At 38.1% G+C, this 13,700-nt stretch overlaps 1 protein-coding gene across 1 annotated transcript in view; it reads right to left on the bottom strand.

The window, feature by feature from the left end:
• Positions 1–1,033: 1,033 nt before the first annotated feature.
• Positions 1,034–13,700, bottom strand: part of LOC113414373 (cytosolic phospholipase A2 zeta-like) — a 29,715-nt gene continuing 17,048 nt past the window's right edge. The window contains exons 13-20 of the mRNA XM_087961878.1: positions 13,056–13,278; positions 11,084–11,198; positions 10,655–10,792; positions 8,128–8,235; positions 6,493–6,687; positions 4,698–4,864; positions 3,027–3,213; positions 1,034–1,374 (exon numbers count right to left, since the gene is read on the bottom strand). Of these exons, the coding sequence (XP_087818004.1) occupies positions 1,157–1,374; positions 3,027–3,213; positions 4,698–4,864; positions 6,493–6,687; positions 8,128–8,235; positions 10,655–10,792; positions 11,084–11,198; positions 13,056–13,278 (1,351 nt within the window). The 3' untranslated portion in view covers positions 1,034–1,156. The remainder of the gene's footprint in view (positions 1,375–3,026; positions 3,214–4,697; positions 4,865–6,492; positions 6,688–8,127; positions 8,236–10,654; positions 10,793–11,083; positions 11,199–13,055; positions 13,279–13,700) is intronic.

Genomic DNA, 13,700 nt, shown 5'->3' with positions numbered 1-13,700 from the left:
GGATCAAGGCCTTCTCCTCTCCAGTAGACCACGTTTCTCCCTCATCCTCTCCTCCCTGCGTGCCCTAGGATGGATAGGGGATGGGCCTGGGTCCTTCTCTGACTTCCCAGCTGGCCTCTGCCCTTCCCCAGCCTCCTCCACAACCTCTGGAGCCACACTTCCACTCCCTGTCAGCTGTTCCTCCTCTCCCTCAGATTCAGTCTCCACCAGGGGCATGACACATACCGCTTCACAGTGTTTTACAGCCCCCTCTAAGGGGTTTACAGAGTCAGCATATTGCCCTCAACAATCTGGGTCCTCATTTTACCAACCTTGGAAGTAGGTCACCATGGCAAACATTTGAGAAATAGTTATATTTTGCTGTTTTTATGAAGGAGTTCCCTTTGGCACAAAATTGAGGAGGTAGAGCAGGTGGTTTGGTGACTTGCCAATAGTTGAGCACAAAATGACTGCAAAGAAAGATAGTATCAAAGCACCCATAGCATTCTAGAACCTTTAAAAGAACAGGCCACTCATTAAGGCATTTCCAGCTTATACTTACAATCTAGGATTCTGCCCACGGAGGTACTCCTTTTCCACACAAAACCTAGTTGGATTAAGATCTGCATTTTGCCACTTGCAAAATGGCAAAGGCAGATAAAGCACCCATTTATGAGAGGTACTTGTGACTCCTGTAAAATAGTTCTGTCAGCAACTGAGAGGTTCTCCCCCCATAATTGTCTGCGTATGCGTGTCCAACAAAATTCTTGCTAAAGATACGGTTACAGGTTGACCTTAGCACAAGACGTGCTTTGATTAATATTGTGGGGAGGAAAACAACTTTTCTCCTTTAAAAATACTTATTATTTAAATGTTTAGGTTAAGCCTCTAGCTTCCTGTTGCATTTGATTGGAATCTGAATAAGTAGTATATAGGAAGAATACAAGAAAAATAGACACACAATTAATACACCTTTTAATACTGCTACTATTAAAACTGCATCTGCGCAATCTTGCTTATACAGTTGGTTTGCCTCTGCCATCATTGCAAAAATTCCAAATTTTAAAGTTTCTTAGAAAAGCATCAGCTCCATATATCTTCTCAACTACTTAAGCATTTTGGTACTTAGTCATCCAGCTTTTACCAACTAGTCTAATTACGTGTGTGCGTCTGTGTGTCATTTTCTCTTTTTCTTGAATTTCTTTCGCATCATGGCCATAGTGAGAGCTTTTATAATGGTATCCTTGTTGTTGATAATATTGTAACAGTTTAATTGCAGCAATCTATCAAATTGTATTGGCTCATAGGTGAGGTTTGTGGAGCTATAAGGACTATCTTCTGTGTATATTTGGAAGTCACCAAAAGATTTTTCCTCTTCAGTCTCACGTTTTATTCCTTGAACAAGAGAAGAAAAAGTGAGCAATTTGCCTAGATTTGCCATTAAATCACAATTACTTGTGTTAACTCAGAAGAACATTGAAAAATAACAGTTAAGAAAGTTGCAAGGTTCTAAAAGTCTTTTAGGAAAAGGAATGCATTACACACACTTCCATACAAGGGGTGAAGACAGAGCGAGTTAAAAAGTCAAGATGTTGACTGTATAATCACAGCCCTCTTCCTTTCTTTTAATGATGTCCCAAATCTTCAGTGTTGTATTTGCCATTCCTGACCTTTTTACATACATACATACACAAACTTGTACAAACATACATATAGATACAATATACACCAATACCCCATAAAGTAACATAGAACTGAATTTGCACATTCTGTGAAAAAAGATAAAGAAAATCAGTTAGTATTCCATATACTTTTCAAAACATAAAAACAACACAAAGTAATCCTGCATTTTTAGTTCCAACTTATTTTTATGCATAAAAGTATTTTTATTTATAAAAACATTAGAATTACTGAAAACTAATTTATAATGTAGTATGGAATTTTACTTAATATCTGTAACTAATCGATGTAATTTAATATATCAATAACTTGGACCTTCCATGATTTTAGTAAACTAAAAATAATCGTCCCATTCACTGTAATTTTCTGACAGTGAAAACAATCAACCAATGGAACAGCTTTCCTTCAGAAGTTGTGGGAGCTTCATCACTGGAAGCTTTCAAGAAGAGACTGGACTGCCATCTGTCAAAAATGGTATAGGGTATGCTTGGGGGGGGTTGGACTAGATGACCTACAAGGTCCCTTCCAACTCTGTTAATCTGTTAATCTATTAATCTTATGTCCTACAAGACAATACAAGGGTATTAACACTTTTAAATTTGAGTTCAGAAGATTCATGAGAATACTGTGCACCACTGAATAAATCAACCAGAGTTCTTATTCAAGACACAAATGACCAGGCTCAAATTATTATACTTCTGATATACTATGCAAAGACTTAGCTCTCTGGAAAAGCCTATAATGCCAAGAAAGGTGGAAGAAAACAGAAAAAGACAATGATCAACAGCAAGATGGATGGGTTTCACTTACAGTAGCAATGAGTGCACCATAAAGATCAGGTTAGACCATCCTGGTGAATATCTATCTATGTGGATGCTAGGAATCAAAAATGACTTAAAGGTACATAATCAATCAATCTTCCAGAATAATACAGAATTGTGGAATAAATGGTTTTCTTGGGGAGACTATGGAAATAAAATTTGGACTTTGAAAAAGCAGGACAGAGGATTGACACTTTGAACATTGGTGTTAGAAAGGACTCTTGAGAACACCATAAATGGCTAAGAAAACAAGCCCAGAGCACAGAAGAAATCTAGAGTTCTCACTCAAGGCCCATGTGACCAAGCTAAAATTATCATATTTTAGACACATTATTCAAAGTCCCAATTTTTCTAGGGGAAAAAAAGAGAGAACAACCAATAGCAAAGTGGACGGCTCAATTATAGCTGTGATGAGTGCACCATTGGAAACTTGACCAGGCAGGTTGGGGACAGATCACCCTGTCAATTTGTGAAGCCATCATGATTTGACACAACCTTGATGGCATATACTCAATCAACCAATCAATCAATCAATGCATTGCTTACCTGGCGCTTTGTATTTTTTAAATGTTTCGTTCACCAAGGGGAAATGAAGGATAATGGGGGCCCTGGGATCTGTAGCATTCAAAAACATGTAACACTCCTTTGGTTGCTTTTTATCACTATCAGTCACAGCAATGTGTGGGAAAGGGATGCCTCTTTCTTCACAATATCTCTGTGCTTGATGCAAGACCTGATTATGAGATAAGGAAAAGTTCCAAATATATACTAAATTAAAAATCAGCTATGTTGATATTTTGAAAATGAACACAACTGAGTTTTAACCCAACAAAACATCTTAGCAGTATAGTTTACAATGCAATAAACTCCTAGTTGGTGGAAAAAAATAATTTATTATGTTGAAACAGTAGTGCATTAACCAAATATTTGTAACTGCCACCATTCTTTGAGAAAGCAAGCTAATGAGCTTCAGCAGAAAGAGCTGCCAAAGAGATCATTTCCAGGGTAAGACTGAAAACAAACTGAGAACTATTCACAGAAAGAAGTAGATATCACTCTTCCTCCCATGATCTAGTGTTGACTCAATCTGACACTTTAGCATGAGTAGTGCAGTTTTGGTGTGGTACAATCCCAAGAAGTGAATGTCAGTTAATCCATAACTTTACATATGAGAGAAAATTGAGCACGATGGCTAATACCTTTATAAAAAGATTCAAAAATAACAGAAACAAATGCAGAGTTCTTTCTTTAGGAAACAAACCAATTGCAGGGAAGACAAGCGGTCTTCAGGCAATGATTACTCATTCAGCTACCATGCCACATTGCTGAACAAGTGGCCATCACAGAGTCTCCACAGTCAAGTGATTGCCATCTGTAACTTTATTTGCCTAGAGTGCTGGAATTGTCATTGCTAAGCAGTGCAATCACATGACATTACACTTTACATTGTTATTTAACAATAGCAATTCCAGTCCAAATTGCCATTGTTAAGGACTGTCTGCATGATGAAGGACATTAGATGTGACAGAACTTGGCATAACAGTTAGCATTGAAGGAGATGGACGGTTCAAGAGAGCCTTGGTGGTGCAGTGGTTAGAATGCAGAAATGCAGGCTACTTCTGCTGACTGCCATCTGCCTGCAATTCAGCAGATCGAATCTCACCAGGCTCAAGGTTGACTCAGCCTTCCATCCTTCCAAGGTTGGTAAAATGAGGACCCAGGTTGTTAGGGGCAATATGCTGACTCTGTAAACCGCTTAGAGCACTAAAAGGTGGTATATAAGTGTAAATGCTATTGCTAGTGCTATTCAAAAATGTGAAAAATTAAAGAAAGAAATAAACCAACTATCACTCAGTGGTGTGAAACAGCAGCAAAAAAGGCTAATGCAATTTCGAATTGCATCAAATCAAATATAGTTCCTAAATAACAAGTCATATTAATCCAGTAAATTTCAGAGTCCCACTTAATCCATCGAGGGCACAAAACTTGTGCTTTGTACATATAAAATCTCAGACTCAATCCTTGACCTCACAAATTAATTAATTAATAATATATTTGTCATTGCACCTGGGTTATTCAAGGTTTGACCCAGAAATTATCATTGGTCAGGTAATAAAGCATTGTCATAAACTAGAACTAAAGACCAATATCCACATATGGTATAGTGGATTCAGAGGATTCTAAGCCGTTACTTTTAAGTTTATTTATAATGCTCACTTCAAAGGGAGCTTGCCAAGAATAATTGAATGAGAAGATCACATCCACATCTCTCTCTGGCTGAAGCACCAATGGAAAGGGGGAATTGATAGCAAATCCCCCATCCACTAGATGCAGACTGCTTTCTTCAGGTGTCAATTGATTAGGTACAGCATCCAGATGTGTCCCTGAAATATCCCAAAACCATTATTACTTAAACAGACAGATTCTCCAAAGGTTAACTTAAAAAGAAAATCAATATGCTGTATGTTCGTATGAAAAACAAAAACAGTTTAATTGGAAACAATAAGAATTGCATTGCCCTCATGTCACACTGCTCCTTGATAAATTGGGGTTATTAGGATTCTCAACCTGTATTCAGATGTTAATTACAGTTTTGCTGAGTTGCAGTTTAGCTCAATCCTAAGGCATGGAATAGCTAATTAGTTCAACCCTAAGACATAAAGGTAAAGGTTTTCCCTGTCCAATCGTTTCCAAATCTAGAGGGTGGTACTTACCTCCATTTCTTAGCCAAGGGAGCCAGCGGTGCCCAAAGACACTTCTGTGGTCATGTGGCCAGCATGACGATATGCCAAGGTGCACAGAATGCTGTTAACTCCCTACCAAAATGGTACCTATTTATCTACCCACATTTGCATGCTTTTAAACTGCTGAGTTGGCTGGGTTGGTTCAGTTAATTGGCTCAATCCTTAAAGGTTGAGTTTAGGGGTTCAAATCAGATTAGAATGTTTAATCTAGAATGAAGTCAGCAGTGGGATCCTACCTGTTCCACTACTGATCCAGTGATCACAGGTGTGTGCACGCATACCTAACACATGTAGCTTTTCCCATACCCGCTGAGGCCTGCAGTGCCAATCAGCTGAGAGGATAAAAAAGAGAAAAGCACAGGGGTGGGTGGGAGGACTGATCCTGCACTTTTCCCTTCTTTCTTCTCTCAGCTGATCCTTGGAGGCTTTTTTTTTAAACTACTGGTTCAGCTGAACCGGTCCGAACCGGTAGCATACCACCACTGAATGAAGTCATATTGACAGTTGATTTCCCACAGCCAGTGAGAAGATATAAATGGATGTTAAACATCAAGGATTTAAACTTAATTCTTCTTCACATTCTTCTGATTTAAAGCCACGTTTGGTGGCTTTCCTAATGGCCTGGGAATCATTGATTCCCATGTCAACCCTCAAAGCAATCCCTTATCCATTTTATATCTTCCTCCCACCTCTGGAACCCTCAGGTACTTTTCCCATCCTCTCCTCTCCTCCTCTTCCATTCTTTGCCAGGAACATCCTCCATTTCTGAACATTTCCCACATTCAAACTCACAGCTTCCATTTCCTTTTCTTCCTTCTCTGGATTTCTACCTGTTTCATAATTCTCCACTCCTTTTCTTTCTTGATTAGGATCTACTAAAAGCCAGGGAATTATTTCCCTTTCTAGTATTTCATCAGCAACCCACATGTAGAGTGTACTGACTGTGGTGGTTGTAGACATCCCTCCCCCGCTTACATCAAAAGAACCAGTTAAATAATAAAATGCCTTGATTTGTCCATATATAGGTTTTCTCAGTTGGAAAATAGAATTCATCAGAATTCTTGTATTGATACTACTTCAGTTCACTCTACCCAGAGCAGAATGAAGTTAAAGCCAGTTAGAACTTTTACTATAATGATCGCAGAAATCAAACTGCGTTACTTGCTCTTATAAAGCAGCATAAACTTGGGTAGCATCTATTTGAAATTTGAAAGTCTGTAACCCAAAATTCACTTATTTATAGCAAAAGTTCTTATGCACAGCATTACCTTTCCATGCTACAAATTCTTGATCATTCATATAGTTCCGATGAAGATGCAGTCCATGAAGAAAGTTAAAATTTTCCCCTGTGGTGATTCGTGATTTAACTAAATTGCTAAATAAATGTGTAAAGACTCCTCCTGGCATGATACCTTGACATTGTTTCAGTGAAGGGTCAAGAGACTGAGAACCCAACAGTTCATCTGCAAGACAAAAGGCTGCATAGTTGAAGTACCTCCATTACATTATTCCAGGGGTCCTCAAACTTGGCAACTTTAAGATTTGTGGACTTCAGCTCCCAGAATTCCTCAGCTAGTCATGCTGGTTGGGCAATTTTGGGAGTTGAACGCCACAAGTCTTAAAGTTTCCGAGTTTGGAGATTCCTGCATTATTCCATTACACAGCCAACTTCACCACTTGTGTATAGAATAAAGCACATTATTGTGGTTTATGTATATAAGCCCCATTAACTTGAAACAGTGCCAGCCGCACAGACATGCCAGCCTAAACTCACTGAGCCAAAATTAATGAAAAAGAGATGCTAAGAAGTTATACTTGAAATGTGCGTGTTATTTCAAGAAAACACGATCCTTTTTTCAAGAATCTCAGGGGAAACAAAGTTCAGTTAAAATTTTCAATCAGTATATACAAGGCTGCAAACTTATGCAAATTTAAATGGCAGCATTTTTTATTGTGAATGAACAGTAAGAAATCTAACTGTAGAAAAAGTTATTCCAAGCAATTTCCTTTTGCATTGGTGCACTTTTTATGGAAACTGTTCTGTATTGCTACATTAGCATTCTTGTAACCCTCCGTCCTGATTGGCCAGGGCGCACGGCACTCGGATTGGCTGAGTAAGCCACAGTGATTGGCCCGTTGCGAATCACCCGTGATTGGAGGAAACTGATCGCGGGAGATTCAAAAGATGTCATTGGCCGCGGCTCTGAGCGAAGTTCAATATAAACCGCCACCGATCCGAAGCCAAGCAAGCCGATCTAAGCATGAAATAAAAGAGCTTTAGAAGTCACTGAGTCTCGCGTCTTCCCTGGGACCGATCGGCGAACATAACAGAAACAATTTTTAGTTGTAAAAAAATAGTTTCTAATACTATGTTTCTTACCAAAGACAATCTGTAAAGATGGAATAGCTGCACAATGCACTTTGACAGGAAGTACTAGAAGGTAACCATCTTGAAGTAACCTTCAAGGTTCTCTGCATCTCATTAATTTCCACACCTCACATCCAAATTATATGGGAAATGTTTGATATATGTATGTTATTATATCAGCCTCATATTGATCATACTCTAATTCAAAAATGGTGGTGCCCTCAAAATAAGATCATACTATGCAGGCAAACTATTGTTTTCTATTTATTTTTTCTATTTTCTATTATTTTTTCTGTTCAGGGTAAAAGGACTTTTACCCTGAACAACTTTTGATTGTGGAAGGAAGAAACACCAAATGTTTACAGGAACAGCTTCCATTGTATATTATATAAACACAAGAAAGGCGCTTGTAACAGAAAATAATAATTGCAATATAAGCAGTATCCGTTTGGTCAGTAGAAAGAGAGAAATCCTAATTAGAAAAATGTTTCGCACATATATTTTTTAAAAAAATACTGAAAATAATATCCTTTACCTACAATTCTGATGGCATCTTTCACAGATTCTGTGAATTTCAGCTGAGAAATCTCTGCATCTTCCCACATGTCATCTATATTGCCCGCAAAGGCACTGGCCCAAATTCCTACAATAGAAGTGAATCAAAGAGATTTTTCAAATCACTAGGAACTGGCAGAACTTTTTCTGAAGATTCAACTGAGCATAATTTATGGATCTCTGTAATCATCCCTGCACACTACCTTTAGTGAAGTCAAGGGGCAGCGAAAATTGATTCATAGTGATGATGCCAAGACCCAACTACTACATAAGTAATCCTTGACTTACAGCTATTCGTTTAGTGACTGTTCGAAGTTGCAATTGCACTGAAAAATTGACTTATTACCATTTTTCATACTTATAAGCAATAGCAATAGCACTTAAGACTTATACACCACTTTATAGTGCTTTACAGCCCTCTCTGAGAGCCGGCATATTGACCCCAACAATCTGGGTCCTCATTTTCCCCACCTCGGAAGGATGGAAGGCTGAGTCATCCTTGAGCCTGGTAAGATTTGAACTGCAAGTAGCCAGCAGTCAGCAGAAGTAGCCTGCAGTACTGCACTCTAACCACTGCATCACAGAGGCTCCCTATGATCATTGCAGCATCCCAGGGTTACATGATCAAAATTTGGATGCTTGGCAACTGATTCATATCTTCTGTATGACAGTTGCAGTGTCTTAGAGTCCTGTGACCACTGTTTGTGGACTTCTGACAAACAAAGTCATGGAGATGTCCCATTCACTTCACAATTGTGTTACTAACTTAACAACTGCAGTGATTCACTTAAAAACTATGGCAAGAAAGGCCATAAAATGGGGCAAAACTCACTTAACTGACTCATTTAGTAATAAAAATTTTGGGCGCAACTGCAGTTGTAAGTCAAGGACTACCTGCATTGGTATGAGAAGAACATTCTCTCGGTAGGTTCAAAGTCTATATAGACTTTAAGGCACAGGATGAAGCAAATTGAGACTATTTCCTTTGATTCATTAATACCTTGGGTGAGTTTTCATATTATGGAATATTTAGGGTTTTACACCTCTTGACATTTGAGTACAGATCAAAAGTGATAATACCGACCAAACAGGCATAGCAATAACCTGTTGTGACTCCGAGACTTGAACCTGATCAATCAGCAGATGTGGGTTCGAGTGAGGAAGAAGATCTGGCACTGAGATTCGAGCCTGCATTATTAAGTGACTTAGAGGGAGTCAAGTAGAGGGAGAGGAGTTGGATTGGAGAGATGAACCTGATTTATTGGAAGATTCAGAGGCCACTCTCTCCCTGAACCTACTTCCTAATTAAACCTCAGGTGTTAACTGTTAATCAGGAAAGTGTGTCGGAGGTTTCAAGCGGAGATGAAACTGCCGGATGCTGGCTGGATGCCAGAACTAGGAGAAGATTGAGACGTCAATCTCAATTAGAAAAGAGATGTCCAGCAAAGGATTAATTAATGAGACTGACACGACCTCTCTTAGAGGATATAAGAGAGCGCATGACTTTGTAATATTTGCTGGAAACAAAGTGAATTTTGCCTTGGAAAGAACTGCGTTGTGATTTACTGAACTATACAGAATTGCAGGACAGATTCTAGGAGGATTGCCAAAGGACTGTGATAACAGAGCAATTGAATCTTCTGTCTCTGGTTTTGTAAAGTATTTGAACTATATAACTTGAAGTTTCATCTGTGGATACAGGTGGGACAGAACAATAACCCATACAACACTCTTCAAAATAGAACCATTATCAATTAAATGAACTGAATCAGTTGCCAAGCATCCAAACTCACAATGAAAAGCAAAACAAACATTATCTGAAATAAGGAAATGGACCCAGTATATCTTGACTGCACAATTTCACTGCACTTAATAACTGTGTATTGGAATAACACTTTGCATCAGAGTCTTGGCTATAAAGTAATAAATTTGTGACAATTACAGACCAGCAATTGAGTGATGACTGAACAATGCTTTTTGAACCCACCTGTTAGACGTGGTGATCATAGCATGCACTCTGGATTTCTAGATCAGCAGTGTTGAAGACTATTGTTAGTGAGTTTCATTTAAGAGAAGAGTGGGAAGCTAAGAAATGTAGAATCTGTGTCCTTTCATATCCAAAAATAATTTCATTTCATTCAATCATTCATTTAATTTAATAAACAAATTTATATAGCTGCCCAACTCACACATAGGTGATTCCAGGCAACTTACAAAATTAAAAAAGTCCATCTTCTAATAAGAACCCATTAAATAGCCCTTCATGGGCCAGCAATCACACAGGCAAATCAGCCACTTGATTGTATCCATCTCCATCTGTCTCCATTTATAAAATGTCTAACCCTCAGAAGTGAAGAAATAGCAAATTAAAATAGTTTACAATAAATTTAAACAATTTACAATACGTACAATCCCTATAAACAAAGTGTTACATGAGTAATATTTTTTTCAGTTGGTTAGTTAAAAAAAATAGTTACCTTATCACCAGCTTATACATCTGATCTTACCTTGGAGGAAACAGATTCTGGGCTCCTCATGTTTCTCAAGCAATAATCCCATGAAAAAATTACTGCCATAGTCTTCCATGCGTATAAAAGCCCCATATTTATGAATACCAAATTCATAGGGTGTATATTCAACCCATTCTAAAGAAATGAATGAAAGAACATGCTCCAACTTAGTTACACTACTATTTTCTTCTTAGTCCATATATATCTTTCTTAGATTTATATCCCACCTTTTTTGTTCAGGAGCTCAAGTATTTACACTTCCGCCTCCCATTTTCCCCAAAGCAACAATTTAGAGAATATCTTTTTGCCTCTTGGCTTCATTTCCACATTTGCTTTGTCCAACTGAAGAAAAATGACCTTTGCATGGTTTCAGACTGCATTTGATTTTAACTGTTTTGCAATCCAACTTCAGGCCTATCCTCATACCTGTAAATTTACTGGTTTTAATATTCATCCTCACATTTTGAGCTGCATAAATAGGATATGGGTTTTGTCCCTTTATGACTGCTTTCTGTTGGTCAGATAGCTTCGTTGGATCCTTCTGGGTACAGTAAAATAAAACACCAGTCAGTTGATGTACACTTAAGTTTTCCAAGTGAAATTCTTAACAGCTTTATACTCTGTTATAACTTCCTCAATCTGACTATCTTTTGATAATTATGGAAGTTTTATTCTAACACATTAGGGCAAGTGTCGCCAACCTTTTGGACCTCAGGGACCACCAAACTCATAATTTTAAATCCCGCAGACACTAATATGAATTTTCACTGACGGTGACTTGCTGACGTTTTCCCAGAGTCTCTGCAGAAAGCAGAAGAGACCCTGGGAAAATCCCCCAAAAAGTCTGCAGGAAAGTTCCCCACCCCATTTTCCTACCGATTGATCATTCTTTACCATCTCCAGCTCCGTTCTCAGGGGGAGAAAGAAAGAGAGAGAGAGAGAGACTTTTGGCTTCATGCAAGGAAAGCAGCAGAAGTCTTCCTTTCTCTCCCCCAAACTCCGCCAGAAATGAGTCTTTGCCGGTGCAGCATCTTGGAGCAGGATGCCTTGCAGGGTCCCAAAGACTCATTTTGGTGGAGTTTGGGGGAGAGAAAGAAAGACTTTTGCTGCTTTCCTTGCGTGCAGCCAGAAGCAGAAGAAGAAAGAAGCAGAAAGAAGCAGCGTGGTGGCAAGTGGGGCAAGCTCCCCCCACCCCCTTTCCCCTCTCCCCTCATTACCTTGTGTTGTTCGCAATGCAAGTGATGCAAGACTTGTGTTCTCGCGCAGCCAGGAATAATTGCTTTGGGGGGTGCTTTGGGGGTGATATTTCTCTGTGGACCACCAAAATTTTCTCGCCGGCCACCAGTGATCCCCAGCCCATTGGTTGGTGACCACTGCATTAGGGGAGTGTTTCTCAACCTTAACAAGTTTAAGTTCAGTGGACTTCCACTCCCAGAATTACTAACCTTGCTAGCTGGATAATTCTGGGAATTGAAGTCTTCATCTTAAAGTTGCCAAAGTTGAAAAATACTGCATTAGGAGATGCTAAGAATGAATAATAGCACCTGGCTAGAAATGAATAAATAATTACCCATTAAACAAACCCTAATTTTTTGTTAAATATTAAGAATCATGTTACTATACTAAAAGTTAGTCAATAGTTCTACCCATTTAAATTGCCTAGATTTATATCTTCTTCATCTTTGGTAGCAATTCCCACTAGTGTCAAAGATGTACCATTCCTATAAAAAATTAAAATTGTTTATATTTTGATCGTATCATTTATTGGGAAGCTAATGTGTTCTCAGCCATCATAACCTTCAATGCATCACATAAATAATCAATCAATCCCATGCAGGATTAATACCTTAAAATTAAATTTTCAACATCATCCTATTAAGCAACACACAACGGCATATTTTTATATGTTTTCTCTGCAGTTTGGCACATATTCAAAAATATTATTCATTCAAGAAATTATAAGCATTATAATTATACCATTTATAATAATATTTTAGTAATATTTTTATCTTTAGTGCCTTTGAATCATTGGTGACATCTGCTAGCTACTTGAACTAATTCAGGCAGTTTCTTGACAAGATTTTCAGTGATTTGCTATTGTCTCTTTCTTAGGACAGAGAGAGACAGAGACAGAAAGAGACAGAGAGACAGAGATTGTCTCAAAATCACCCAGTTGGCTTTGTGCCTGAGGCAGGACTAGAACTTACATCTCCTTTTTTACCCTAAATCACCAACACCACTACCTCCACCACCACTACATCAACTGGTTATCTCTTAGTAATAATGCATTTTAGTTACTACTGAGGTATTGTATTTATTTCTAGTCTTAAAGTTAGAAACAAGCTACCTCATAATATTATAACACTTCTTTCACAAATTTTAGGGTGTGAATTTTTACCTTGTTGTTTAGAATGTACTCTATGATAAGGCCCCATAAATCCACAAGGGTAGCTTTCCTTCCTGTTTTCTCCAAAGCAATTAACTCCTGAAAATAATATGCGAGTTGTTCAGCAGAAAATGCCCCAACTTTTCCACTTGTTACAATTTTCTGAGCACTGCCAACTGCATTCTGGAGATTTCTTTGCGACCAGTAAGCGTCTTTGTAGAGCATAGACATACACCTACCAAAACCATAATTTTGAATTTCAGTTAAAAAAAAAAAGATATGGAATATCTACAAATAATTCCAATATTTAATAGGCAGTAAATTAATTGCTTGGATATCAGGCGTAGTTTCGCTTGTATAACATATTCCATTAGGACTGGAATAAAATAACAACACAGCATTTCTGAAGTTGGTGCTATATTGCAAGAAATAGAAATGAATTAGGAAAAGAATTGAGCTAGGATAAATTCCAAACTCATTTAAGTCAGTGTAGGAGTGTAATTTAAACCTACTATGATAAAAAGTTCTTTTCAATGAAATACTCTCACTAAATTCTAGAGAAGATCAAAATAATTGTTTTCTCCACATTCTTTGTATTTTAACCTCCTTTTTCCGGTACTATGCACACCATAAATGAAATGATCAAACACTAGTCTC

Source organism: Notechis scutatus, chromosome 1 (genome assembly GCF_049901735.1).
Source record: "Notechis scutatus isolate UNSWTSFEM ecotype Mainland chromosome 1, rNotScu1.2, whole genome shotgun sequence".
Classification (NCBI taxonomy): Eukaryota; Metazoa; Chordata; class Lepidosauria; order Squamata; family Elapidae; genus Notechis; species Notechis scutatus.
Note: the sequence above shows the minus strand (reverse complement) of the source record. Positions and strands in the feature narration are given on the sequence as shown.